General features: G+C 39.4%; 1 protein-coding gene across 1 annotated transcript in view; it reads right to left on the minus strand.

The window, feature by feature from the left end:
* The window catches only part of STAG1 (stromal antigen 1), a 137,411-nt gene that overhangs the window by 63,615 nt on the left and 48,478 nt on the right, over positions 1-25,318 (minus strand). The window contains exons 5-10 of the mRNA XM_054386236.1: positions 21,947-22,023; positions 19,543-19,747; positions 16,669-16,820; positions 12,126-12,199; positions 3,548-3,671; positions 1,650-1,748 (exon numbers count right to left, since the gene is read on the minus strand). Coding sequence (XP_054242211.1) covers positions 1,650-1,748; positions 3,548-3,671; positions 12,126-12,199; positions 16,669-16,820; positions 19,543-19,747; positions 21,947-22,023 — 731 coding nt within the window. The remainder of the gene's footprint in view (positions 1-1,649; positions 1,749-3,547; positions 3,672-12,125; positions 12,200-16,668; positions 16,821-19,542; positions 19,748-21,946; positions 22,024-25,318) is intronic.

Genomic DNA, 25,318 nt, shown 5'->3' on the forward strand with positions numbered 1-25,318 from the left:
TCTAGTTCATTCCTGACAGATGTTCATTTAATATGCCCTTAAAAATCTCAAATGAAAGAAATTATTCATAGTCAGTTCTATTGTATATCATACTGGACAACAAACCTTCCTTAATATATTGACTTTACTGCTGATTAAGCATCTCCTTTCTCTGTCTCAAAGGAATGTGGCAAAAGGCAGGTTCCCATTATGTTTTGATGAACTGTTTACATACAAGAAAGATATAACAAGTTTTCTATACTTTTGTGCTTTCCTAGATCACACTGGAGGAATTAACAGTAACTGCAATGACAAAGGCAGTGAAGCAGTAAAAAAAATCCAGTGAGAAGTATTCAAGTCTCATACACAGTAGTTAATTACAAGTATATAAATCTCCTTTTCTAAATAGAATTTTTCATCAGTTATAATCATGATTTAAAGGAAAATACATCAGTCATCTCCACTTCTAAACAGCTTTTCACTAGCATTATAGTAATGCTTAAATGAAAATAAATTAAATTAGTCTTTTCTTGGGGGATACACCCTTTACCACAGTTCTGTATTCTCCAGAACACAAAAGCAATGGTAAAAGGTGCCAGCTGACATGGCGACAGTGCCCAAAAGCTTTCTTTGCTGAGCATCCAAACAGAAGCAATGACAGTATTTCTACACTCATCTTTCCACATACTTGTGAAATAAAGCAGTCATGCCACAAAGAGAATTAACAGCAATGTTCTCACCAAGATAGTAAGCAAAAGCGTTTGTGCTAGTGAAAAGGGAGGAAGGGAAGGAAGGGAAGGAAGGGAAGGAAGGGAAGGAAGGGAAGGAAGGGAAGGAAGGGAAGGAAGGGAAGGAAGGGAAGGAAGGGAAGGAAGGGAAGGAAGGGAAGGAAGGGAAGGAAGGGAAGGAAGGGAAGGAAGGGAAGGAAGGGAAGGAGAGGAAGGAGAGGAAGGAGAGGAAGGAGAGGAAGGAGAGGAAGGAGAGGAAGGAGAGGAAGGAGAGGAAGGAGAGGAAGGAGAGGAAGGAGAGGAAGGAGAGGAAGGAGAGGAAGGAGAGGAAGGAGAGGAAGGAGAGGAAGGAGAGGAAGGAGAGGAAGGAGAGGAAGGAGAGGAAGGAAAGGAAGGAAAGGAAGGAAAGGAAGGGAGATAGATTGATTTCTCCTGGGGTTGGTCTAAAAGCTCCCTGTAAAATCCTGTTTTGCAGCAAGGTATTTCACTGTGGTGAATATTGTGACGCAGATTGAAGTACCTCTTCCTCCAACACAAGCATGTACTCAGATAAAAAGCTGGTTTATGGAAAATCTTTTGTTACAGGCTCCTACTTTCAGATATATTATAGATTGTGTGAAACACCCAGCACATGTCCTTGAAATTCAATAAATCTGAAATTTATTTAAATAAGCACAATCAGACTGAATAATGACAATATATAAACTATCAAGAATATAAGCAGATAAATAATCATCGTGGTCAAGCTTGACAAATATCACAAGATAAACACCATAAAATGAAATTGGTTTAATTTCAGCATTCAGTAGTACAGTTACAATCCTTGTAACAAACAAATTAGTTTGTTTTTCATTAATATTCATGACTCAAAGACCACAACAGGATGACACAGATGATACGTTTATTTTCTGTACTCCTTCCCAAAGTTGTACTTCCCCTTACCTTGAATCTATTAGTGAACAGCTCCAGTTTTGGAAATAACTCTCTGTTGGTATACAGACTCTGAAGAGCTTTCAAACACTTCAACCTCACTTCACCTTGCTAAATAAAACACACTGAGATTAGCTGACAAAATACCCTAATCAAATGCACATGAATATTAAATCATATCACATTGGAATTTGTTTAATGTACATTTTAAATTTTATGCAAATGAGTGAGAAAAGCCAATTTGCAATACAGTTAAAAACCAAAAATCACAGGCAGCTGCCCACAAACAATGTTACATTTTCTCCCTATTTGCATATATAAAGAATTTAATGTGCCAGCAGTTTAATGTCTGTTACTGTTTCCCTTTCAAGTAACTGCAAAAAAAGATATAGAAGGTAACAAGTAACTACAAAATCAAGCCATCTGATCTCGAGGTGGTTGATGAAGACTCTGCCTCTATCTCTTTAGGAAAGGGCCTACAGGTAACTTCTGGCTGATACTGACGGTCTACAGTTGGTGCACAAGGGTTCAAAGTGACAGAGCATGGGCTGCATGCAGCCCACTCAAGCAATTCAGCCATCTCCAAAAGCACTGGCTTTCCTCTTCCCATGGACAGGAAGACTATACACTGGACTTACTGTTCTGACATTGTCTACACCCCATCTGTCATCATGGGACAGGCACAGGTAGAAGAATGAAAAAAGGTCTGAGAGGCCAACCAGTGGGGAACAGGTTGCTGGCACAAGAAAATGGCCCTCCTGCCCAAGAAGTCCACACATGATTGGGTACATGAAGAAGAATGTGGCAAACAGGTCAAGGGAGGTTCTCCTCCCCTTCTACTCTGCCCTGGTGAAGCCACATGTGGAGTACCGCCTCGAGTTCTGGGCTTCCCGGTTCAAGAGAGACAGGGAACTACTAGAGAGTCCAACAGACTGCCACGAAGATGCTGAGGGGACTGGAGCATCTTTCTGACAAGGAGAGGCTGAGAGACCTTGGGGCTGCTTAGTCTGGGAAAGAGCAGATATTTACCAATATCTGAAGGGTGGAGGTCAAGAGAATGGGGCTGGACTCTTTTCAGTGGTGCCCAATGAGGTCCTGAAGACGTTCTTCTTCACAGAACCACAGGATGACAGGGTTTGGAAGGTGTGGGGATGCTACAGGAAGGGATCTCTGGAGATCATCTAGTCCAACCCTCCTGCTAGAGCAGGATGACCTAGATCAGGTTGCACAGGAACATATCCAGGCAGGTTTTGAAAGTCTCCAAAGGAGGCTCCACAACCTCTCTGAGCAGCCTGGTCCAGCGCTCTGCCATCCTCAAAGGAAAGAAGTTTTTCCTTAAGTTCAAGTGAAACCTCCTGTGTTCTAGTTTGTAACCTTTGCCCTCTACCACTGAGTAGAGCCCAGCCTCATCCTCTTGACCTCTACCCTTAGATATTGCCAATTATTGAGAAGATACCCTCTTGGTCTGCTCTTCTCCAGGCTAAACAGTCCCAGGTCTCCCAGCTTCTCCTTGTAAGAGAGATGCTCCAGTCCCCTCCATTGGACTCTCTCCAGTAGTTCCCTGTTTCTCTTGAACTGGGCAGCCCATCTGGAAATCTCTTTTCTACTCCAGACACAAATGTTATCAGGGGTAATCTGAGGAGACTTCTCTTTCTCTTGTAATCAAAAGAAAAGCATCACAGAGGTATTTCTATTAAGATATTCTAAACACAAACAGCACATGAACTAAGCATGCACTTTTAGAGTACTGTATCCTGTTTCAAGTGAATACTTTGAAATAAGCTGATTGAAACATCACAGGCAAGAACAATCCTTTTATAAATCAAAGATGACATACTTAACATGTCTTGGGTACTGTAACACCAGCTACCTACAGTGCACTGCTATGTACAGTGACAGACCACGCTTACCCTGTCATGTAGTGTCCAACCAACATACTTTAAATAACTATCATTCAGGAAGGCATCGCTGTACATTTTCATCCAGACACCGATTTCTTCAATACAGACAGCTCTGATCTCAGCAATAGCATCACTAATAAGGAAAAAAGAAAAGAGAAAGGATTAACAAGATTACAGACACATCCACCTTCTATTTCTCATTTCCATTGCCCTAGTTGTAATCAGGGCTTTTGCTTTTACTTTTGACGAACTTTGGTCATCTCTTACTGTTCTCACTGTCATCTTACTGATTTTCTGTTCCTTTGTGCTCTTGAACTCACTGATCTATCCAATAATACAAGTATTTCTCCATTAAGATCTGGTACTTCCTTAGTATAAAAAAAATTCTCACCCTAGTTTGTTTTTTAGCCTATTACCCCCATCTTTTACTTCCCTACTTTCAAACAGAATTATGAGTCCAATCTACAAACCTACTCTGGAGAATCATTTCTGAAACACTGTCCCTGACACTTGCTTAGCAGCAGGCTTGACTCTCTTCAGCTAGAGGTGTAGAACAATTAAAAGATGGAAAAAGTTATTTAGTCTAATCAAGGGACTGGAATCTGGTACACAAGTAGATCTTGCTTCTGCATCACACGAAAGCCTCTATAACAGACTCCAGGAATATGTTTTCATTTCAATATTGTTTTCTTCCAGTTTTGCCTTTTTTCCACATTCTGACTATGGCAAGTGATGGAAGTGGCAAAGACGTATCTCATGCAGATTTATCAGCTGCTTATTAAGGAGGGGCAGCAGGAAACTGTCTGGAGAGATCACCTAAAGAGATCAAAGATGGAGATTATTTCAATCTGATTGGCACTTCCCTGCCTGACTGACAGAGAGCATGGCATATTTACTAATAATGAACGACAGATAAACAACAGGAGAAGGGATTGGGGCCATCTGGCCCTTTAGTAATTTCATCTCAGAGACATCTGTTACTATGAGAAATCACTTATGCCATTCCAGCTGGCGCTGCTTCACAGTTCCAAATTTCAGCTGTAAGAAAAGAGGAACATAAAGAGCCACTGTACACAAGAAGGGAATATCTGATGCTTTGCAGACAGTGGCCTTCCTCATAATAGAGATTCTTGGTCTGTATTTCTATAAAAATATCTTTTTGGAAAAGCAATAAACATTAATTTAATTCAAAACCAGCATCAACAGAGCCCCAAAATGAAATCTAATTTATGATAAAGAAACTGTATTCTTCCTGAAATCTTAAATTTTACAAAATAAAATGCAGTTAACCATGTGTTCAAGATACTTACTACTGTGTAAGTTCATACACACAAATTAGTATAATAGAACCACAATTACCCCATATTGCAACTGCCTATGTAGTCCTGGTCTTCAGACTGGTCCCATTGTACAGGATACAATCTTCCAGACAGCAAGGTGAAAGCCACTGCTTGTACCTGAACACTGTAATCAATTGCAGCACCACACATGACTAGATATGAAACTTCCTCTGTTTTTCCTCACCCACTCAGTTTCAAATTATAGGGAGGAAATTGTACTGAGGTAACAAAATAAAACATGAATCTCAAGCTGCTGTATGAATGAGAGGGGGATATTTGTAGGAATGCCACCAAATCACTATCATTGTCTCTCTTGAAAGACACTGACTGTATCAGTTTCCAAATCATTAAAACTGGCCTGTCAAACTCCCTGAAGACTCTACAACCTCAAACCCAAGGTAGCTGTGAATTCACAAAATGGAAAAGCCACATAGCAGGCAGAGTAGGGAATTAAGTATGCCCTAAGTATTAACATATTAAAATTCCTACCAGGGAATTCTCAAACAGGTTTTAGACACTGCAAGGACATATGTGCTAAAATACTACGTTCAAGGGTTTGCACTAGAAAAACTACATTATGGGAAATACAGACACAATGAAGACAAATTTTAATTAAAACTATGAATATATTCATATATATATATGTCAAATTGTATATTACTTCATGGTAAATTAGATCAGCAATTCTCTTATACATAAGTATTTCTAAACTATTTTAACAACGAAATGTATATGGAAGGCATCAGAATATATGACTTGAAGAACTATCTAAAGGATTAGTAAGAAAGAATCAAGAATAAAAGAGGCGAGCCATGTATGAAGGAACACAAAGTAGCCAGGCAGACACTACCAAGAGGGAATGACAGATTGAGATCTCACATCCAAGAAGGTAATTTCACCATCTTATAAATTTACTAACTGTGAAGCATTTTGGAGGGATTTAAAGACAACCCCAAAAAGAACCCAAATGTCACCAGCTATTTAATCATCCAGCACAGCCATCCAAAAATCAGGAAGATTTATCTTTTCTGTAAGGTTTAATTTAAGCTTCTCTAGGCACACAGTGAAAAACTGATTCGTGATTCAAAAGCTTCTCAGGAATCCCTGGACACTATGGACAAACACTCAATCCACACTGCTATTCGTAGTTAATTTCAAAAAAGAAAAAAGAAAGTTATTTTAGCATAATAAAATTCAAACTTCTTCAGTATAACTGAAAATGGAAAAGAATCATGCATAATGCATGTGAGATTAGCAGACTCAAGATGTTTGATAAGCAAGAGAACTTGCAGACAATAGTTTTCTACTCAACCACCATCTTCCAGGAATCACCAGTAGGAATCATTCCTATTCTTGCAGGAGTCATTAACCCAGACTGAATGCCTGTATGAATGCTGTATCAAACACAAAGAGTCAAAAAGCCTTTAGAAGATGTGATCAATTGCTGGTTATCAAACTAGAATTATTTCCTTACTTTTACACAAATATATTTCAGCCCCTTGCTGAAGTCAGTATGAATTGTTTAGTTTTTTTTAAATATCCACTACTTGTGGGTAACACAAGAAGATATAGAAATACTAATCACACCAACACTGGAAGTACTTTCGGACTAAGTTTGTGTTCCTTGCCAAATGCTTCTATAAAGGAACACAATCCAGTTCAGCACAGACACCAAAAACAGTGATGGATCTCAAAATCTTTGACATAAAATATATTTGACCTTTGTGTTGAAAACACAAACTGCAAAGCGCCATCTTTGCAGTGACTGGGAAACACTTTGCTATTCGCAGCAAAATTCCCAATCTGTATTTCAGTTCTTAGTGAAGCGCCTCACCCAAGATGCAACTTCATAAAGGGGTTTGACAAACGAGCATCATGTAAGAAATTCACTGGTTCTTTTTAAAATTTTGGGTTGACAAGGCAGACCCATAAAACTTAGGACAAACCACAGCAACCAGTGTCAGGAAGCAGGTTTTCTAATTGATTGTTTCAAAGAAGCCATCATTAAAACTGCCACTTCAGCATGTATTTCATCCAAAATTACACTCTTAATATTTTGATTAAGGCTGAAGGTATTTAGGACCCTGCAAGTCTACAACAGATAGCTGGTGTATAAGAAGTTCAACATGAGCCAGCAATATGCCCCTGTGACCACGAAGGCCAATGGCATCCTGGAGCTCATTAAGAAGACTGTGGCCAGCAGGTCAGGGGAGGTTTCCTTCTACTCTGCTCTGCCTTGGTGAGGTGCTACCTGCAGTACTGTGTCCAGTTCTGGGCTCCCCAGTTCAAGAGAGACAGGGAACTACAGCAGAGAGTCCAACACTGGGCACTGGAACATCTCTCTTACAATGGGAGGCTGAGTAACCTGGGGCTGTTTAGCCTGCAGAAGAACAGACTGAGAGATCTTCTCAGTATTTATCAATATGTAAAGGTCGGCGGTCAAGAGGGTGGAGGTGAGCTCTTTTCAGTTGCGCCCAGTGACAGGACAAGGTGCAATGGGCACAAACTGGAACACAGGAGGTTTCATCTGACCAGGAGAAAAACCTTCTTTACTTTTAGGGTTTCAGAGCACTGGTTTTAGAGATACAGGACAGCCTGGTCCAGTGTTTCACAAAGAGTTACCATAATAACACCTTTGCTTATATGAAGTATGAAGTATGATACATGGCTCTGCAGGAAAGGGAAGAGTGTGTGTTTTTAAACATCAGTATCATGGTTAAACATATTTAGGTACAAAGAAGTAATTTTTTGCCTTTCTCTTTTTTTTTAATGCCTACAAGTGGCAGATGATCCCAGTAATCTATCTCTGATTTTTCCAACATACATAAGAAGAGAATGCATTTTTTTTTGTCACCTAAGATTCACCTCCTTAGGATAACATTTGCAGGGAGGGAAAAGGATTTTTCTGTAGTTTTGTTTCAGTTTTCATTTCCCTGTGATGACTGGTTTTTGCTTGTCTCAGTCTCTTACCTGTTTCCTTATGAAACTTCATCTATTATACTCTCTCTACAAACCACCCTGTGTCATACAACACTCTTGTTTCCCAGAGTGGAAATCCCATATAACTTGTGACCATCATCCTATAACTCTTTAGTGGGGAAAGGAGCATCTTGGAAGGAAGGAGACGGAAGCACCTTTCCTAGGCAGCCTCTTCCAGTGCCTGATGACCCATTTGGTAAATAAATTTTTCCTAATATCTAATCTAAACCTCCCCTGCTACAACTTGAGGCTTTTTCCTTTCATCCTGTGTCTTGTTACCTGGGAGAAGAGACCAACCTCGATCTTGCTACGACTTTTTTTCAGGTAGATGAAGTGTCCCCTCAGTCTCCTCTTCCCCAGGCTGAACGGCTGCAGATCCCTCAGCCACTCTTCATAGAGCTTGTGTTCAAGACTCCTCACAAGCCTTTTTGCCCTTCTCTGGACACACTCCAGCACCTCAATGTCTTTCTCGCAGTGAAGGGCCAAAAACTGAACCCAGTACTCAAGGTGTGGCCTCACCAGTGTTGAGTACAGAGTCACCATCCTGCTGGCCACACTACTCCTGATCCAGGCCAGGACACTGTTGGCCTTCTTGGCCACCTGGGCACACTGCTGGCTCATGTTCAGCTGACTGTCAACCAGTAGCAGATGCCTCTCTGCCAAGCAACTTTCCAGCCACTCTGCCCCAAGCCTGAAGTGTTGCATGGGGTTGTTGCGACTGAAGCGCAGGACCTGGTACTTGGCCTTATTAAAACTAATACGATGGGCCTAGGCCCATCTATCCAGCCTGTGCAGATCCCTCTGCAGAGCCTTCCTTGCCTCCAGCAGATCAACACTCCCACTTGAATTAGTGTCATCTGCCAACTTACTGAGGGTGCACTTCCCTCACCAAGGTCATCAGTGAAGATATTAAATAGAACTGGATCCAGTGCTGAGCTCTAGGGAACCCCACTAGTGACTGGCCACCAACTGGATTTAACTCCATTTACCACCACCATTTGGGCCCAGCCAGCTAGCCAGTTTTTGACCTGGCAAAGAGTGTGCCTGTCCAGACCACGGGCAGCCAGTCTGTCCAAGAAGATGCTGTGGGAAACCGTGTCGAAGGCCTTACTGAAGTCCAGGCACATGACATTCACAACCTTTCCTTCATCCACCATGAGGGTCACCACGTCGTAGGAGATCAGGTTCATCAAGCAGGATCTGCCTTTCATAAACCCATGCTAGCTGGGCCTGATCCCCTGGTTGTCCTGGATATGCCACATGATGGCCCTTAGGATGATCTGGTCCATGACCCTCCCTGGCACTAAGGTCAGACCGGCAAGTCTATGGACTTTCTTATAAATAGACATCACATTTGCCAAGCTGCAGTCAAGTGAAACTTCCCTAGCCAGCCAATACTGCTTGTAGATGATGGCAGGGGGTGTAACCTCACTGCAACTCTAGCTTACTAGTAGGAACACGACTGCATTCCAAAAGAAATAGTTTTGGCGGGAACTCTGTGTTTAGATCAAGGAGCTGCTACTCAAGTTACAAAGGTCACGAAGCATGAATTGCTGTGGCAGACTCCGAATTATATCATGGGAAAGGCTTTATTCTCTGTGAATAATTAAAATAACATTCTTTTGAAATAATTACCACTTGGACATTGTCTAAAGACTGTAAAATTACGTCAATTTTATACATCATTTGAGCTATTTGAGAGAAAGAATGCTTAAGAAACATTATGGAAGCAGGTAACAGTTTGAAATCCTTTCCTTTCCACCTTCCTGGCCCGGGTTTTCTCTTCCATTAGCTGGTTTTAATACATGGCTTTTTCCCACCTCTATGTTCCTACACATCTATGACTACAGAAATGTGAATCTGTGCTCTCTTCTGTGTACAGATATTCAGGTATATGTAGTAACAGACTTTCAGAGGAGCTTCACAGAAGTGAAGGAAACCAGAGAGATGATGACCCCTCACAAAGGTGGCTCTTAAGGACAGATGTAGAAGTGCTTACTTCTTCTGACCCTCTCTATACACTGGCAGAAAGGGTGTCACTCACCATACTTGGAGCCCACCACCACTGGCCTGATTTCAGTCAGTTCTTCAGTGGTCTAACAGTGTCAGCTTGGGTATTTTTTCAGGCTACAGAAAAATAAACTCTGCTTATTTGGCCTCTCCTTTGATACAGCAATATCAGCAAAATCAAGCTTTCACTCATGGTGGCAGGAGGCATGAAAAGCAATCTTGGGTACAAAAGGATTTAAAACCAAAAAGGAACAGCTTGCAGATGACCAAAAGGCAGAGACGTTTACCAACCTCACACAGGAACAGGAGATTCAAGGAAACAATATTAAAGTGACTTCTTGTTCGATACAATATAATAAATTCTGAAGGGACAAAAATGCAAACACTCTTTGCATTTAATTTCCTCAGCTTTGTTGTCTACATGACATAAAAGCTGCTTTCATAACAAAATAGTGAGAGTGCTGCACTGAGCTAATAACCTAATTTACAAGTTGACTCTGTATGCCTGTGGTGGGTTTAAGGCTATGCCTTTAATTTCTTTTCACAGAGTTCGAGCAGAAAAGTAAAAGAATGTAAATAAATCACAATTGGATGTAAGAAAGAAAAATAATGATTATTCTAAACACTTCAGTTGGAGAGACAAAAACCTTTAAGATGCAGTTCTCAAAACAAAGGTCATCTGTCTGGTGTTTTTCTGTTGGGCAGTCTAGCAGGGTGCTTCTGCGTTTCTCTTCTGGCTTTGCTTCGGAGACAACACACCTGCACACTGACCTTGGCTAAGTTATAACAACCTCTCTGCTTCTTGTCTTTCTTCCTTTTGCCAGGGGGGTCTGGAGAAGGCAGGGAAGGGGAAGGCAGAGGGACAGCTTTCCTGACTTGTGCCAGGAAGGTTTTGTACTGTTTCTGTTAATTGTACATATTTGTAAATGCTGTATATTTTGTACATAATCATTGCATTCCATTGTAGACTGTAAATTTTGTTGTAAATACAGCCTCATTTGCTTCCAATCTGAGCTAGTCTGGTGTGGTTAATGTGGGAGGGAATTTCAACCCACCACAATACCCAATCCTTCTGCTGCTAAGTAGCTCAAGGCCTACTGCCCATAAACTTTTTTTCAAGTATCAAGCTTGGGTGCTAAAGATACATGCTCCAGTTCCACTGAGTTGTTCACCCTCACATATTTCTTAGCACAAGCCCCTTCCATGTTTCCTGCATGATTTTCTCCATATTTACCATAATCCCTCTGCCCAACTGAACTATGGGTTCCTCTTCACTTTCTAACCTTCCTCTCATAGATCCTTTTTTGTTTTCTGCCATTTGTATAAAATAGTTAAACCAAAAATCTGAAAGGTTAATTGCATAGTTTATTTAGTATCATTTATTTTAGACTTTGGTTAGCAATTAACATTTAAAGAGCTGGTTGCACCAAGATACTGCAGATGCTCTGAGGTATTTTGTTATGCAAAACAACCCAACTTCTATTTTAAAAGACTACTGCTCTCTGACAACCATACTGTCTGTGCAACTGACTAGAATTCTAAAATAAACAGAAGGTTATTTATAGCTTGTTTTCAGGTATTAAACAGAACACTTTCACATATGCACATGAATATATGGATTATTTATATCTATATCCTACCAGGGTTTTGACTTGTATCATATAGTATATTAACCATTAAACACCCCTTCGTGGTGTGCTAATGCTGCAATTACTGTTTAACGTTCTTGCTACAAATGCCTGAAACTATGAACAAAACCAAAAAAAATCCCCATGTTAACTGGAATTAAGGCTTTTGATTGCATAATTAAGGTGGAAAAAGCCTAAAGTGAAGTTGTAGCTGTGGGTAAAGCATGGATGGTGGAAACCAATTTACACCCAAGGCACAGAAAATCAAATGCATACTCAGAGGTACTCCTCAGCAACCAAAACTGTCCTCTTATGATATTCACTGACCATTTCTTCTCATATTCTTAAGATATACCATATCTGTGCTCCCACCTTGGACAACTTTTCAAAACCACAAAGATTCAAATTCCATGGCTCCCACAACTCTATCTAGTTGTTTTACTGAGTTAAAATTAAGTTCTGTGGGTGGCTCTACTAATTAATACAGGTTACACTTGTATTTTCTTCCCTTTCTTGATACTGCTTTTGTGACATCTAGAATATTACATCAGTAGAAAATTCAATGCAGAAACTTGACATTATTTATGATTACACTTTGTTAGCACTCTACCATAGCATGCATTTTCTTACCGGTATCTATGAACAAATATACCCTTAAAAATAGAGTTCATCATATTTTCAATTTCATCTTGGTTTTCTTGTAGCTGCAAAAAAAAAAAAAAAAAAAGAAAGAAAGAAAGAACACTGATTTATAATTTAATATTCTACAATTCCCTACTGGGAAACATTAGAAGACCATGAAGGAGCATTTAATTAAAGGTATTAGTAGATTCACCATTTTCTATTTTTCCAGCACATGCCATATATATATATACATAGGCAATGCCTTATTGGAAGAAAATTAACATTTTCTACAAACACAAATTAATTTCATTTCAAAGTAGTCCTTTGAATTGGTCATCACCACTTTTTTGCTACCAAAATACTGACAGGTAAGGACTCTGTGTTCAGCAATGTCAGAGTCCTGTGTGCATAGTTAGAGAGCTGTGAGTCAATGAGCGCTGGAGAAATGAAGCTGGTTACAGATTAGGAATCCCCTCTGAAAAATTCAATGTCCTATTTTAAGGGAAGTAGTTAAAGATGCTCTCAATCATAAGTGTGAGTTGCTTTACCTTCAGTGCCCATGATAACTGAGCTTCTGAACCAGAAAACCCCAAAAGCAAACAAAGATGACATTATGGGCACGTTTTAAGAAATAAGAGTGTTTTTCTACAAAACCTTCTTATTTGCTGTGCAATATGAGCATACTTTGGAACTACTATGGAAAGCTATGTGTCAATGAACCTGCTAATACACTCTTAAGGAATATCTTGGAACCAATTAAAGTAATCTCATACTGTCAGGTTTTGTACTAAACCAAGTATCAAACCAAAATGCAGTTCTGTTAGAGAAGATGACACCAGGAGCAGAACTGCTACAAGACTCAAGGCCATTATTCTTCCATCAAGGTGCTTTATAACATCAAAGCAGAATATCACGTGTCATGTAAATTTTCCCACATTTTCTGTAGGAAAACCACAACAGAGCTTTGCCAGTACAGAGTGCATACATGCATAAAATAAGAAACCTAGTTTAATTACTGATATAGATATTTAACAGATAAAACATTTTAAAGCCAGAGGCAAAACCACAGAACTTTTGAGGTTAGAAAAGACCTTGAAGACCATCAAGTCCAACCATCAACCCAACACCATCAAGCCCACTAAACCATGTCCCAGAGTGCCATGTCTACCTGTAATTTGAATACCTCCAGGGACAGTAATTCCACCACCTCCCTGGGCATCTTTTTCCAATGCTTGAAAAACTTAGGGTCAGCTGTTCTGATTTCCTGCAGAGCAAGGGCTCATAATCACTTTCACCTAGGGGTTTATATATTCTAAGCTGTGTTTATAAATATTTCTGCAGTATCTTCCAGTTAAGATCTAAAGTAGCTTGCAAAATTCAGGTCATGAAGTCTGCCAGTTTCCAAAAAAAGCAAGAAGGTGCTATCTCCATTTTGCATAGGGGAGGCATTGAGGGTTCTTGACTAAATTTATTGTCACACACTTGCCAAAGAAATTAATTTCATAGTAAAAGGGATTATGTACAAAGCAAATAGTTGGTTGCACATCAAGGGTTGGCACTCAAGCATATTTAGACATGGCTTGACAAAAAGAACACTATTCCAGCATCCATGGCCTAAATAATAGAATTGTTTTGGTGCCATGTCTACCTGGTTTTTAAACACCTCCAGGGACAGTTACTCCACCACTTCCCTGAGCAGCCTGTTCCAAGGCCTGACCACTCTTTCAGTAAAGACGTTTTTCCTAATATGCAATCTAAACCTCCTCTGGTGCAACCTGTTGTCCTAAATGCTTCAAATATACCTAACTCAAAATGGAGCATGAATCACACCTCAGCTTGTTGACTACACAGGACATAGGCAGGTAAAACATCCACAGAGACACGGTGCTAGAGACAGCCTAGCACTGTGGAGGAAAATGAGGATAGGAAGGAACCCAGAAGCCTCAGGAGGCCTTCTGAAAAATTAATGAGACCCTCAAAGGGAAAGGGGTAGCTCCTGGAGAACTCTGGCTATGAATCATTAATAGAAAAACACACCACAGGGGATAGGTAGAAGAATCTGAACTTCAAGAGTCATGAGAAGGCTAAAATATTGAAGAAAACGTACTTTGACACATCCTTGAATGTAAGAACTTGAGCAGCGCTGTACAAGACTAAGTGGCATAGATGAGGGTACAGCATGGATGACTTCATCCCTTTTTTCTACTGGGAATTTAAAGCTTGCTATAACTTCCTAAGTTATGAGCTATAGAGCCCATATAGGCACCTAGGTGCTGGGGCAGACCTGGTTTAGAAGGACAACCAGAGATTCAGTAGGTGCTTTGGAGAACCCTATTGTGTGCTAACACTTAAAAGATACAGTTCTCAATTGTATCTTAATTTCAGTAATGAATTAACAATTTTTACAAAAATATTAATTTTCTCCCAAACTTTAATTGCTTTTTACACTTTCAGCTTCTCTAGGTCAGGTACTTGAATTTCACTGCTGAAATTCAGGCATCTTAAGAGAGCATTTGTGTCTCAGGATTCCTGCTTTTAACAATGCAAAAGTAATCTAACATGTTCCTCCTTAGAGGTAAGTAAAAGTAAGGACAATATTCTCTTCTTGACTCTGAAAGCATTTTGAGAAGCTCAAGAAGACATGGACAATGAACACAAAATTTGGATTACTACTGACAGCAACTAAAACCTCCTGTTTTATGGCATATTGTTACATAAACCATCCAGTTCTCATTGACAAGACTAGACCTTCACACACTGCTTTCACATGAGGTATGTGGAAGACAGTATGAGAATGAAAGACTTCAGAGAGACTGTTTCTTCTCTTCTGCTTCAGATTAATCTGCTACACTTGGCTTGCAAACTGTCCCTATAGATCTTCATGAAGATAAACACATATCTGTGTATGTGCCTATGAGGGTTGCTTATGCTGGCACTACATCAAAAGAAACAACTAAGAATCCTGTTGCAAATTCAGCATATTTAAACCCAGGGATCATATAGCATTACACTGGGAATTCTTATGGAGTAGTTAGGTTATCCAAACCTCATAAACCTCTTCTACACTAGGCCCTCTGCTGGGCTTACCATCATGCATTTGAGGACATACTCAACCACCACTGTTCCCCTCTGGCTTACCCCATGCAACATTTTAGATTAGTTTCAGTGAGTAGTAACAGGAGAGAGACTGAATATACATAGCAAAACTTCAGGTTTGCCAAATGCTCATTCAGTTTTACAGCCCTGTGCTAGCCTGGGCATCATGGCTTCAGTCTCCCCAGAGCAATTATACACTGCAGCTCAAAAAGACGTCAAAAAGAACAGCTGAAAGAATGAGCAGAGAGGATGTTCATAGACACAGAGATACTAAACCCAACTTAGTTTAGTTTTTCAGTGTCATCAGTAGCTTTGTCCTTCTCTGGAAATCCAAAGCAACAATCAAGAAATATGGAACAGAATCTGTGCTTCAGCTATTTTGACAAAGCAATTCTGCTTTTTAAAATGCTTTAAGGATGACATTGAATTTAATATTTAAAATGTTTCTTGTAGTTTCGGCAGAGATTCTTCTTGATTTGTAACTTAATGCATGATTTTCAAGAGTTATGAAAGCCAAATAAAATTGTAATGTGGATCATAGGAGCAAAATAAAACCACAAATACATAATAATAATTATCCTCAGACAAAGACTGGTCAAGGAATTTTAGTCAAAGTTATACCTAAAAGAATTCAAGATGCATACAAAGTAAAGTTCTCAGACATCTTTAATTTGCCACAGTGTAAAACAGTGGTGAAAAAAATATATTCAAAACTAATACACCAAAAATAATAAATTTAAATCTAAGTCATAAATACTTCAACTTTTCAATCAGTCTTATGAGTCTGACATGGCAGCTTCCCAGACTATGGCTGTTTGAGTGTATTGCCTATTCATTTTCTAATTGTCATATTTAAGTACAACTCTAAAACGGAATTTCCTGGGATGTAATACTTTAGTTTAGGATGATTACAGCAACCTTCTAATGATTTTGCTCACCTAATGTCAGATTGGTACTTACTAAAAGCGACTTTAATGTCTCCCTAGCTTCTTCTCCCTGAGACCAGGTGCTATAGCCCCCATTCCAGTGTTTCTTGAAAGAGGCTACAAAAAGAAGTACTAATGAGACACTACAGAATAATTTCAGTGATGCAAGGGAGAAAGGGGCATTGCAGTGAGGGACTACATGTGAGCCTCTTCTCAAAATCATTTTTACAACCAAAATAGTTACTACTTAACGACTTAAGACTAATTTCCTCCCTGCCTGGTCAAATGCACAAGCCTGAGAGCAGATATTACCCTGTGTGTGCAGAACAGCACACAAACTCAGCAGAATGTGCTAACACAAAACTGAAGACCATAGCCCAAGTAATACGCTTGAGATGACACAAACATGACTGCAGAACTTATCTCTTGTTTCTCCCTACAGTACTTAAAGCAAACCACCCTGCACTTTCTGCTGGACGGAATGCACATAAACCAGGAAAAACCCCAAAATTCATCTTTTCACTTGCCTCTTTTCTTTTCTGAAGCAGCAGCTCCAATCTTTCATTAGCTCTTTTGCCAATCATTTTGTTTCTCTCAGCTTCGTACTGCCTCTGTGTATTATCCTGATGAATGCTCAGGTTTAAGGCAACATTCACAAGAGCAGTCATAAGCTTCATAGCTGCAAAGGCAGAAGACATAATATGACTCTTTACCTGTAGTCAGAGTAAAAAAAAACATTGCCTCAGCAGATCCATGCTGACAGAAAATAACCAACTTGACCCTGACACAAAGCCACCCAAGAAATACTGAGGCCACTCGGTTGATTTAAGATTAGAAAAGAGAGTACATATGTTGCACTGAGCTCCAGGAAATGCTCTTTGCCATCTTCTCCGGAATATTATGAAGTTCTGAGTGCCTAAGGTTAGTGGGCAAGTGTGTGAATCTGCAGAATCAGTGTACACTGTAAAAGCAATCAGTGTAGAATTACATACATTTCCCTACTATGAATCCTTATTACAGATGCCTCCCATAGGACAGCTCTTAACCCATACTCAATTATAGGGGAGCACAGCATTGTTTCTCGGAAAGTACTTCTGATACTGTTCTGAAGGTAAGTGTATAGTTGCATAAATAAACCACTATAACTTTACATATCCCTTTATATGCATTTTCACACATGCTGGATACAGTATTTATCAGGTATAAAATTTTCTATCTTAATTTACACTTACAAAAACATTAATAACGGTCTTTTCCACGTTTTGTGGCACATCACATTCTACAATCCTGAACAAACAGCAAAATAAGGTAACAAGCTATCACATCTCCTGCTAAATATGCAGTGTTGCCTTCAAAGTCAGAAAAGCAACTACACAAATGGAGATGTGAAGCTAATTGCATGGTAACTTTGTCTCATGTTGCTGTTCAAAGCGGGTAACTTTAGAAGGATACATGTCATTTTTGTCTGAAGTTTCCTGCTGCAGTGTATCATTTCTGATTCAAATTGGCTAGCACAGAGGAAAATTGAAAACAAAGACCTGCAAACCACTCCTTGCAAGAATAAAGAAAATGCTACAAGTAAATTTTCAGAAACTTTATGAAGACTGAGCTCTGTGGCACTGTGCTGACCCCTGCCCTGCAGGACAGCAATAGAATTAAATGTGCAAAAATAAGTTTGAAGGAAATTAGTAGAATCAAAACAAAGCTCTCAAGCCTGTTAAACAAACAAAGAAATAAATGATATATATTATCATTGGAATATTGGAGCTCTTGGGCAGCTCCTATTCCTAATCTAAGTGCTAGACATGTATATCTAATGCAAGAAGCAAGCAGTGGCTTAAATAACCAAAGCTAGTTGTGATGAACCTTGGCTTTATCCTTGTTTGACATGGCTATCTCCACAATCCACTCCAAACAATGGCACCTATTTCTTCCACATAATGCTGTTCTTATAGAACACCTCTAATATATAGTCCCATTTCCTCTCTTCTCAACCAAGCCACTCATACTTTCCAAACAGGATGAACTAATCAAGAAGAGACCAGAGTGCATACTTCACTCCATGATTTCTCTCCTATGAAACAAGCAACCACAATGTAAGCAAACAGCAAATCAAAATCATCTGGAATTGAAGATAGTATCAGCTGGAAAGGAATAGAGTTTCCATCTCAGTTTAAATAACAGGCACAGATTTCCAGGAGATAGTTCACTGCAGCTCTAATAGCGTTCACCTTTGAACAGTGAACATGTAAAGGCAAAGCAAACTTGGAAACTCAGGTCTGCGTAATTCATGTTTTTACCATCTTGTTACTGAGTTAGGTGAAGAATGCAAGGGCACAGGCTTCCACTGTGAGCTAAAAGGGTTTGGTTTTCAACTTTAAAAATCAAACTCTAAATCAAATCTGGAGTTGGTTTCTCAGTATCATTGGAAAGCTGCCTCTTAGATTCACAGCAAGAGATGAAATTTTAAACAAATTCTGATTGAATTTGTTGAACACTGAGTATTACACCTGGAAATCTGAATAAAATTTTAAGAGGCTGATTATGGAAAGAGTAGATAAATCTGTAGCAAATATTGGCAAAAGAAATATTTCAATTATGCCAATTACCTCCTATAAAGGCTTTAAATACTTGGTATGATCTAGGAACAGTTTAGGGACAAGAATCTTCCTACAAGATGTATTTTAGGACACAGATGAGCAAAAAGATATCACCTGACATAACCAGCTTTAGACACCTACACTCAAACTAGCCACCTTCATACTGCTTTGAAATTGCAGAATAGTTACTTCTGGGGAGAAATTCACCCATCTCATGGGAAACATCTCATACAGGTCTGATGAAACACTCTAGAAAAGTCTGTTACCATCTACTGATACATGCAGTGGTTTTTTTACATATAGGCAGATGTGTTGCAAGGTGCAGTATGGCTGGAGGTGGGATAGTGGGACATATAACTATGGCCCAGTGCTTCCAAACTTCATGCTTCTCAAGACTGAAGACAGAAGTTTTCTTTTTTGGTGGACTTAAATTCTTTAATAATACAATTTTCTTGACATTCACTTAGAATAAAATAGAAAATTATGAAAACATTCTATACAACAAATGAACAACTAATAACAAAACAAGACACTTGATTCACAGGACTCCCTGGAGGTTCCTGGTTCCAAAAGGAATCTCTGAGATTAGATGTCTAAGCATACTCCTTTTCAAACAGAGTGTATTTTATGCATAGTTATACTATATATGACACTTGGTTTTGATCAAGCTTGCAAGAATTCTCAGTGGTGGTCAAATTCCACCTCAGTCAAAAGTAGGGGTAATTCTCAAAACAGCTAAATAATAGCAACTCCTTTGGGGGGTGGGGGAAGAAAGCTTCCTCTCTGCACTGTCTAACTTACCAGCTAATGTACTGGTGTGCCTGAAAGCCCTGACCTGGGAGTCTGACAAACCAGTCAGAAGAGAGATCACTGTGTCCATCATGTATTCATCATAAATGATGCTGTATTGACACTGTCGAATGAGCACTCCAATGAACTCGCAGAAGTTTGACCGAAACTTCTTCCACTGTGGCCCAGGCATGGTAAGCGGATAATCGCCACTGTCCTGAAGAACAAGAAAATGAAAATATAAAGTATTAGAAGTCCCTCCATTTAATTTATTTTGATGTAGCTACCATCACCTAAGTTTCTAAGCTAAACACTATCTTCTTCCTTGAAGCTAACAGAGAGTAAGAAATAAAAGCAATACATGAACCTTCAACAAAGTAGCCTGTTGGCATGAAAATACTTTTTCCAAGACTCCATTGTAACTGTCTAGACTTGCAATATTAGCTCTGTATAGTTAAAGATATGCACCAAGAATCAATTCTTTTTCTTGTATCCTAGGTTAGGAAGTTGGGGAAAAGGATGAGAAAGGAATTTCTCAAAATATTTAAGGTCAAGAGTTAAAAAAATAGGCTTGTGTGATTAAAGGTTTGTGTTATTTTCCATCTCCACTTCAACTCCAGGTTAATATTCTAATCAGCTGAATGCCCCCTCCCCATAAACTCTGCTTTTACAGATAAGATCTCTGTTTACACTTGAGATCTTATCAGAAAGTCAATACTGGTCTGTTTAAAATCTTGTAAATTTACCCTTTCCAGTGTGGTAAAACTTGCCTTCTAATAGAAGAAATTGAAATTTTACTACAGATTCACATGCTCCATACAGTTTCATACATCCTATCTTCCAAAGATTATTGCAAGATTGGAGTAGGCATGTAGATTATGGACAGGATGAAGAAGATGTCAGGAAAGTGACAGTAGGTGCCACAACAAAATCAAAACTTGCTAAGTCAATCCAAGACCCTATTAAGATGATATTTGATGATGAGAGCATGAAGAAAGCAATGGTGGAAACTGAGATGACTACACACATTGATGTTTCTCACTTCTAATCCTCCATTTCAGACCTGAAGGGGGCTTACAAGAATGCTGGGGAGAAACTTTTTACAATGGTTTGTAATAAGAGTACTAGTGATAGGGAATGACATTAGGTTGGAAGAGGGAAGATTTAGACTGGACGTTAGGAAGAAATTCTTTATAGTGAGGGTGGCAAGACATCAGAACAGGTTGCCCAAGGTGGTTGTGGATGACCCCACTTGTTCAAGGCCAAGTTGGATGAAGCCTTGAGCAACGAGGTCTAGAGGAAGGTTTCCCCACACATGTAGGGGTATTGGAACATGATAATTTTTTGGGTCCTTTCCAACCCAAAACTTTTTGTGATTCTATGTGCACACTCAGTTCATTTAACACTTAACTCCTATCTGAGTCTGCTCTTACTATTCTCAATTCAAGCAACACTGCATTTCAGTGAGTTCATTCCCCCCCATTATTAGCAAATTCTTTCCCCTTTAGTGAAACCAATTAAATATAATCTCCCTGGTCACATGATATATAAAACAACTCTAGATTATCCAAAAGATCAAGGCTCCAGCCTCAACCTCTCTCCCAAGATAAGAAGTCAGTAGAATCAAAGTTAAATGCATCTGTACATACTTATTCTGTAGTTTTGTGAAGAACAAGCACTGCTGATCTCTCACCCAGAGATCTTATCATCCAGACTGAACCATGTAAAGCTAGCAATATAAGTGCAAAAGAGCTGATTTTTTACCTAAACTTCATATTCCCCTGCAGCAAAAACCTGCGTATTTCAAATTTAACCAAACCACACCCATTTCAATCACAGAATCATTAAGTTTGGAAAAGACTTGGAAGATCATCAAGTCCTGCTGCCAAGCCAAACCACCATGCCCACTAAACCATGTCCTGAAATGCCATGTCTACAGTTTTTTATCACCTCCAGGGATGGTGACTCCACCACCTCCCTGTGCAGGCAGCCTGTTCCAATGCCTGACCACTCTTCCAGTAAAGACTTCTTGCAGAGTCATAGCTGGCTGGGCTCTCTTGACAGGACTAGACAGGAGCTTACTCTGTGCTTTTGTGCGACAGTATCCTTATGTCTTTAAACTGGCTACTTCAGCATCCAGGGCCTACTCAATCCACAACACCAACTTTTCAAGATAAGCAACTATAATTACATCTCCCAATTATTTAATTACTTGTTGGTTTCCATTATTCTTTCCTAAAGCTGATGCTAGCTCGTTATTCCTCACCCAACAGTTTAAATCACTGCTTTGCTTGTCAAAGCAAATTTTCACACCAAGACATTAATTATCAACTGGTTTCTTGCTCATTGCAATGAGCAAGAAATACATTATTGTAATGTATTTCACAATGTTTAAAGACCTACTGGTATACTATACCTCGTCAAATTCTTCTGTCATTTTCCTTATGATTTCTGCATTTTGCATGTTCCTGAACATTTCAATTCTTACAGTACCTGTAACATAATAAAGGAAAAAAAGAAATTAACACAATCCATTTTTTGCTGTATCAAAGTTGCTGCTAAACTGACAGCTCAGTAACACACATGAAAGAGTATAGAATGTAACAACCACAGCAATGCACTGAACAAGACTTTCTTAAAGAAGTGCTTCAAAAAATCCTCTGTCCTTTAAAGCACTATCAGACTAGGACTAGTAAAACTGTCTGTCTTGTCTTCGTACAACTGAGTGTGTGTGATACAGAAGTGATAGCCATGTAGGATTTGGGTCATGTCTGCAGTTGCCAAGTTTTTTTAATTTTATGTGCAAAATAAAATGAAGACCAACTTTCAGTTCCACAGCCACTACTAGTACTTGTCCACTGTTGAGTCCCCTGGATTGCAGATACACCACAATTTCTATGCAGAGACACAGGGGTGGTTTTCAAACTCCTTAGCGCAGAATGAGTGGAGCTTATGGATTGTACACAGCACTGTGTTAGTGCAGCTACAGCACCTGCAGAGCTGAGCTAGCAGAGCATCATCCCATAGTGCTATTTTCAAAAGGGCTCAGCCAAGTCATGAGCCAGGTCAGGAACAGAAGCAGCAACTGCACCTGTGTTATTCCTTCATATGGATTAAGTCATCCTCTGCTGTTACCTGAACAGCAAAGCTACTTAACTTCTCAGTGAAAATTGAACAAAGCTACGAAATTTGAAAATGTAAGAACAATGACAAAAAACAAAATTCTTTGATCTTCAAATCAGTCAGTATAAACAAACATACTTTTAAACATTACTGCCTTTGCAACTGACATTGTCCAAATACCCAACCATGTAACCCAAGTCAATCATAGAGAACTTGTTGTTGTTAATGCACAATCTTCTTTTTGCCACTTCACAATCTTTCATTAACAGAGGAAATGCAAAAAAATAAGCAAACTGCAGAGCTACAAAATCCATCCAGATTACATTAACATTACAAAAAGTGAGTTCAATTGGATTAATGATCAACTGCATGGCTCCAAAACTTCAAACCAAAACAGAAGAAGCTTAAGAGCTAATACTATTAGGCCCTATACTATAAATGATGATAATTTAAGTACATGAAATATTATGTGAACATTTTAATTCTGATATTCCATTCCATGAAAAACAATCACTACAAACACAGGCAGTTCAAAAAATTCCAACACAGTTATAGCACATCAATCCTCGCTATCTTAGTAGGGGGGGAGTTTTACACCACAGATGAAATATTGATTTCTTGAATTGGTTTTGCTTCTTCATAAAATAATATTTACTTATCCATTTCATGCTGAATAACACTGAGAGCCTCAGTTCTAACAACAGCAACTTCAGTTTGTGCATGGTAATTTTCCTATTATTAACAAGCAATTAGTAATGCAACATATTAACATAAAACAAGAAAATGATACCATCTGACAGTTGAGACCTGTTTTATCAATGAATTATCTGTAAATGCAGTTGTATTTTAATATTTCCCCTAACAGCGAGAGATGTTTTGAATAAATGAAAGTTTCCCAGTATGTCTCAGAGTACTAAACAGTGGAATGCTCTCTTAGAAACCACCTCAGCTGCATGGATACCTCTTTCTCTCACTGCACGCTGTTATCTGTGCTCTTCTCATTACACAGCATCACAGCACGGTAGCATCTGGAAGGGACCTCTACAGATCATCTAGTCCAACCCCCTGCTAGAACAGGATCACCCAGAGACAATCATACAAAGGAACACGGTCATGCAGGTTTGGAATCTCTTCAGAGAAGGAGACTCCACAACCTCCCTGGGCAGCCTGCTCCAGTGCTCTGGCACTTTCAAAAGGAAAAAAAAAATTCTTTATGTTCACATAGAACCTCCTGTGCTCCAGACTGTGTCCATTGCCCTTTGTCCTATTACTGGACCTCATTGAGAAGAATCTGGCTCCATCCTATTGACACTCGCCCTTTAGATATTGATCAGCATTGATAAGATTCCTTCTCAGTCTCATGTTCTCCAGGCTAAAAAGCTCCAGCTTTCTCATTCTTTCCTTGTAACGTAGATGTTCCAGTCCCCTCAACTTTGTGGCCTCCACTGGATTCCAGTTTCTTGCCTCTGTTGAAGTAGGGAGCCCAGAACTTCAGATGAAGCGTCACAAGGGCAGCACAGAGGGGAAAGAGAACCTCCCTCCTGCAGGCCACACTTTCCTCAACACACCCCAGGATGTCATTTGCCTTCTTGTCCACAAGGGCACATTTTTAGCTCACGGTCAGCCTGCTGTCCACCAGGACTTTCCCCAGAGCTGAACTCTCTGTTATATAACCCTTTTCAAAAAAATAACCTCTTGACCCTTATAATTTTATTTTGTATAGCCCTGACTCTAATTTTATTCTTATATATTTCTGACTTCTGTTAATAACCTTGAATACCTTCCATATGATCAGTGAAAACATATGAAAAGTGAAAACACCTTAACTAAAATTCGCTGTTAATAGACTTTACTCAGTTCAAATCACCCTTCATCTTTCTATACTTCTGCTGTGGTTCTTCATAACTTCTCTCCCTGAGAATATGGAATGCAATTATACTGTGGTCACCATTACTTAGTAGTTCAGGTGTTACTTAGATGACCTCCTGCAGGTTACTTCACAGTCAAGCATAATTTCTCCTTGAACAATTTCCCTCAAGGATTCTATTTCTGGAGGTGAATGCTTTAAGCACTGCCTCATAAATTCAGCACTTTTGCAGAGGCATTAACAGTGCTCAGAGAAAGCTGATGGCTCATGCTGGATGCCTACACTCTCCATGTTACTATCAGACAAGTGGTACACACTGTGCTACAGACGTGTGGACCTTGCTGACTGAACTGGCTAAGGGGAGAGGTTGCAAACAGAGGGCTAAAGACCACAGTTTCCCCTCAGTCACAAAAGGCTTTTTACCTTTTATGACATAACTTTCCAGTTCACTGTTATGTCTCATTCGTTCATCCACATGAAAAAGTTCATTGGAAGTCATGTCAAGCAAAATCAGCATTCCTACTCATCTGGCAGCAGGTAACAACTTTGGTCTGACTGCTTTTCCAGCACCACCTTTCCCTCTCATGACCAAAACACAATCTTGATTGTTTTTGTAGGAAACTAATTTCACATGCTGTAAATATACTACAAAGACTCTGCTCACAATACATTTTATGGTGTCATCACAGCATTTCAATACTACAGGGGTCAACATTGTTCAATTTCATAGTTTTTATGATCAGTGAAAAGCTAAACCCTAACACGTTACAGTGAATCCTTATAATAGTTTTTTTTTTT

The sequence above is a fragment of the Indicator indicator genome, chromosome 13, assembly GCF_027791375.1.
Source record: "Indicator indicator isolate 239-I01 chromosome 13, UM_Iind_1.1, whole genome shotgun sequence".
NCBI classification, from domain to species: domain Eukaryota; kingdom Metazoa; phylum Chordata; class Aves; order Piciformes; family Indicatoridae; genus Indicator; species Indicator indicator.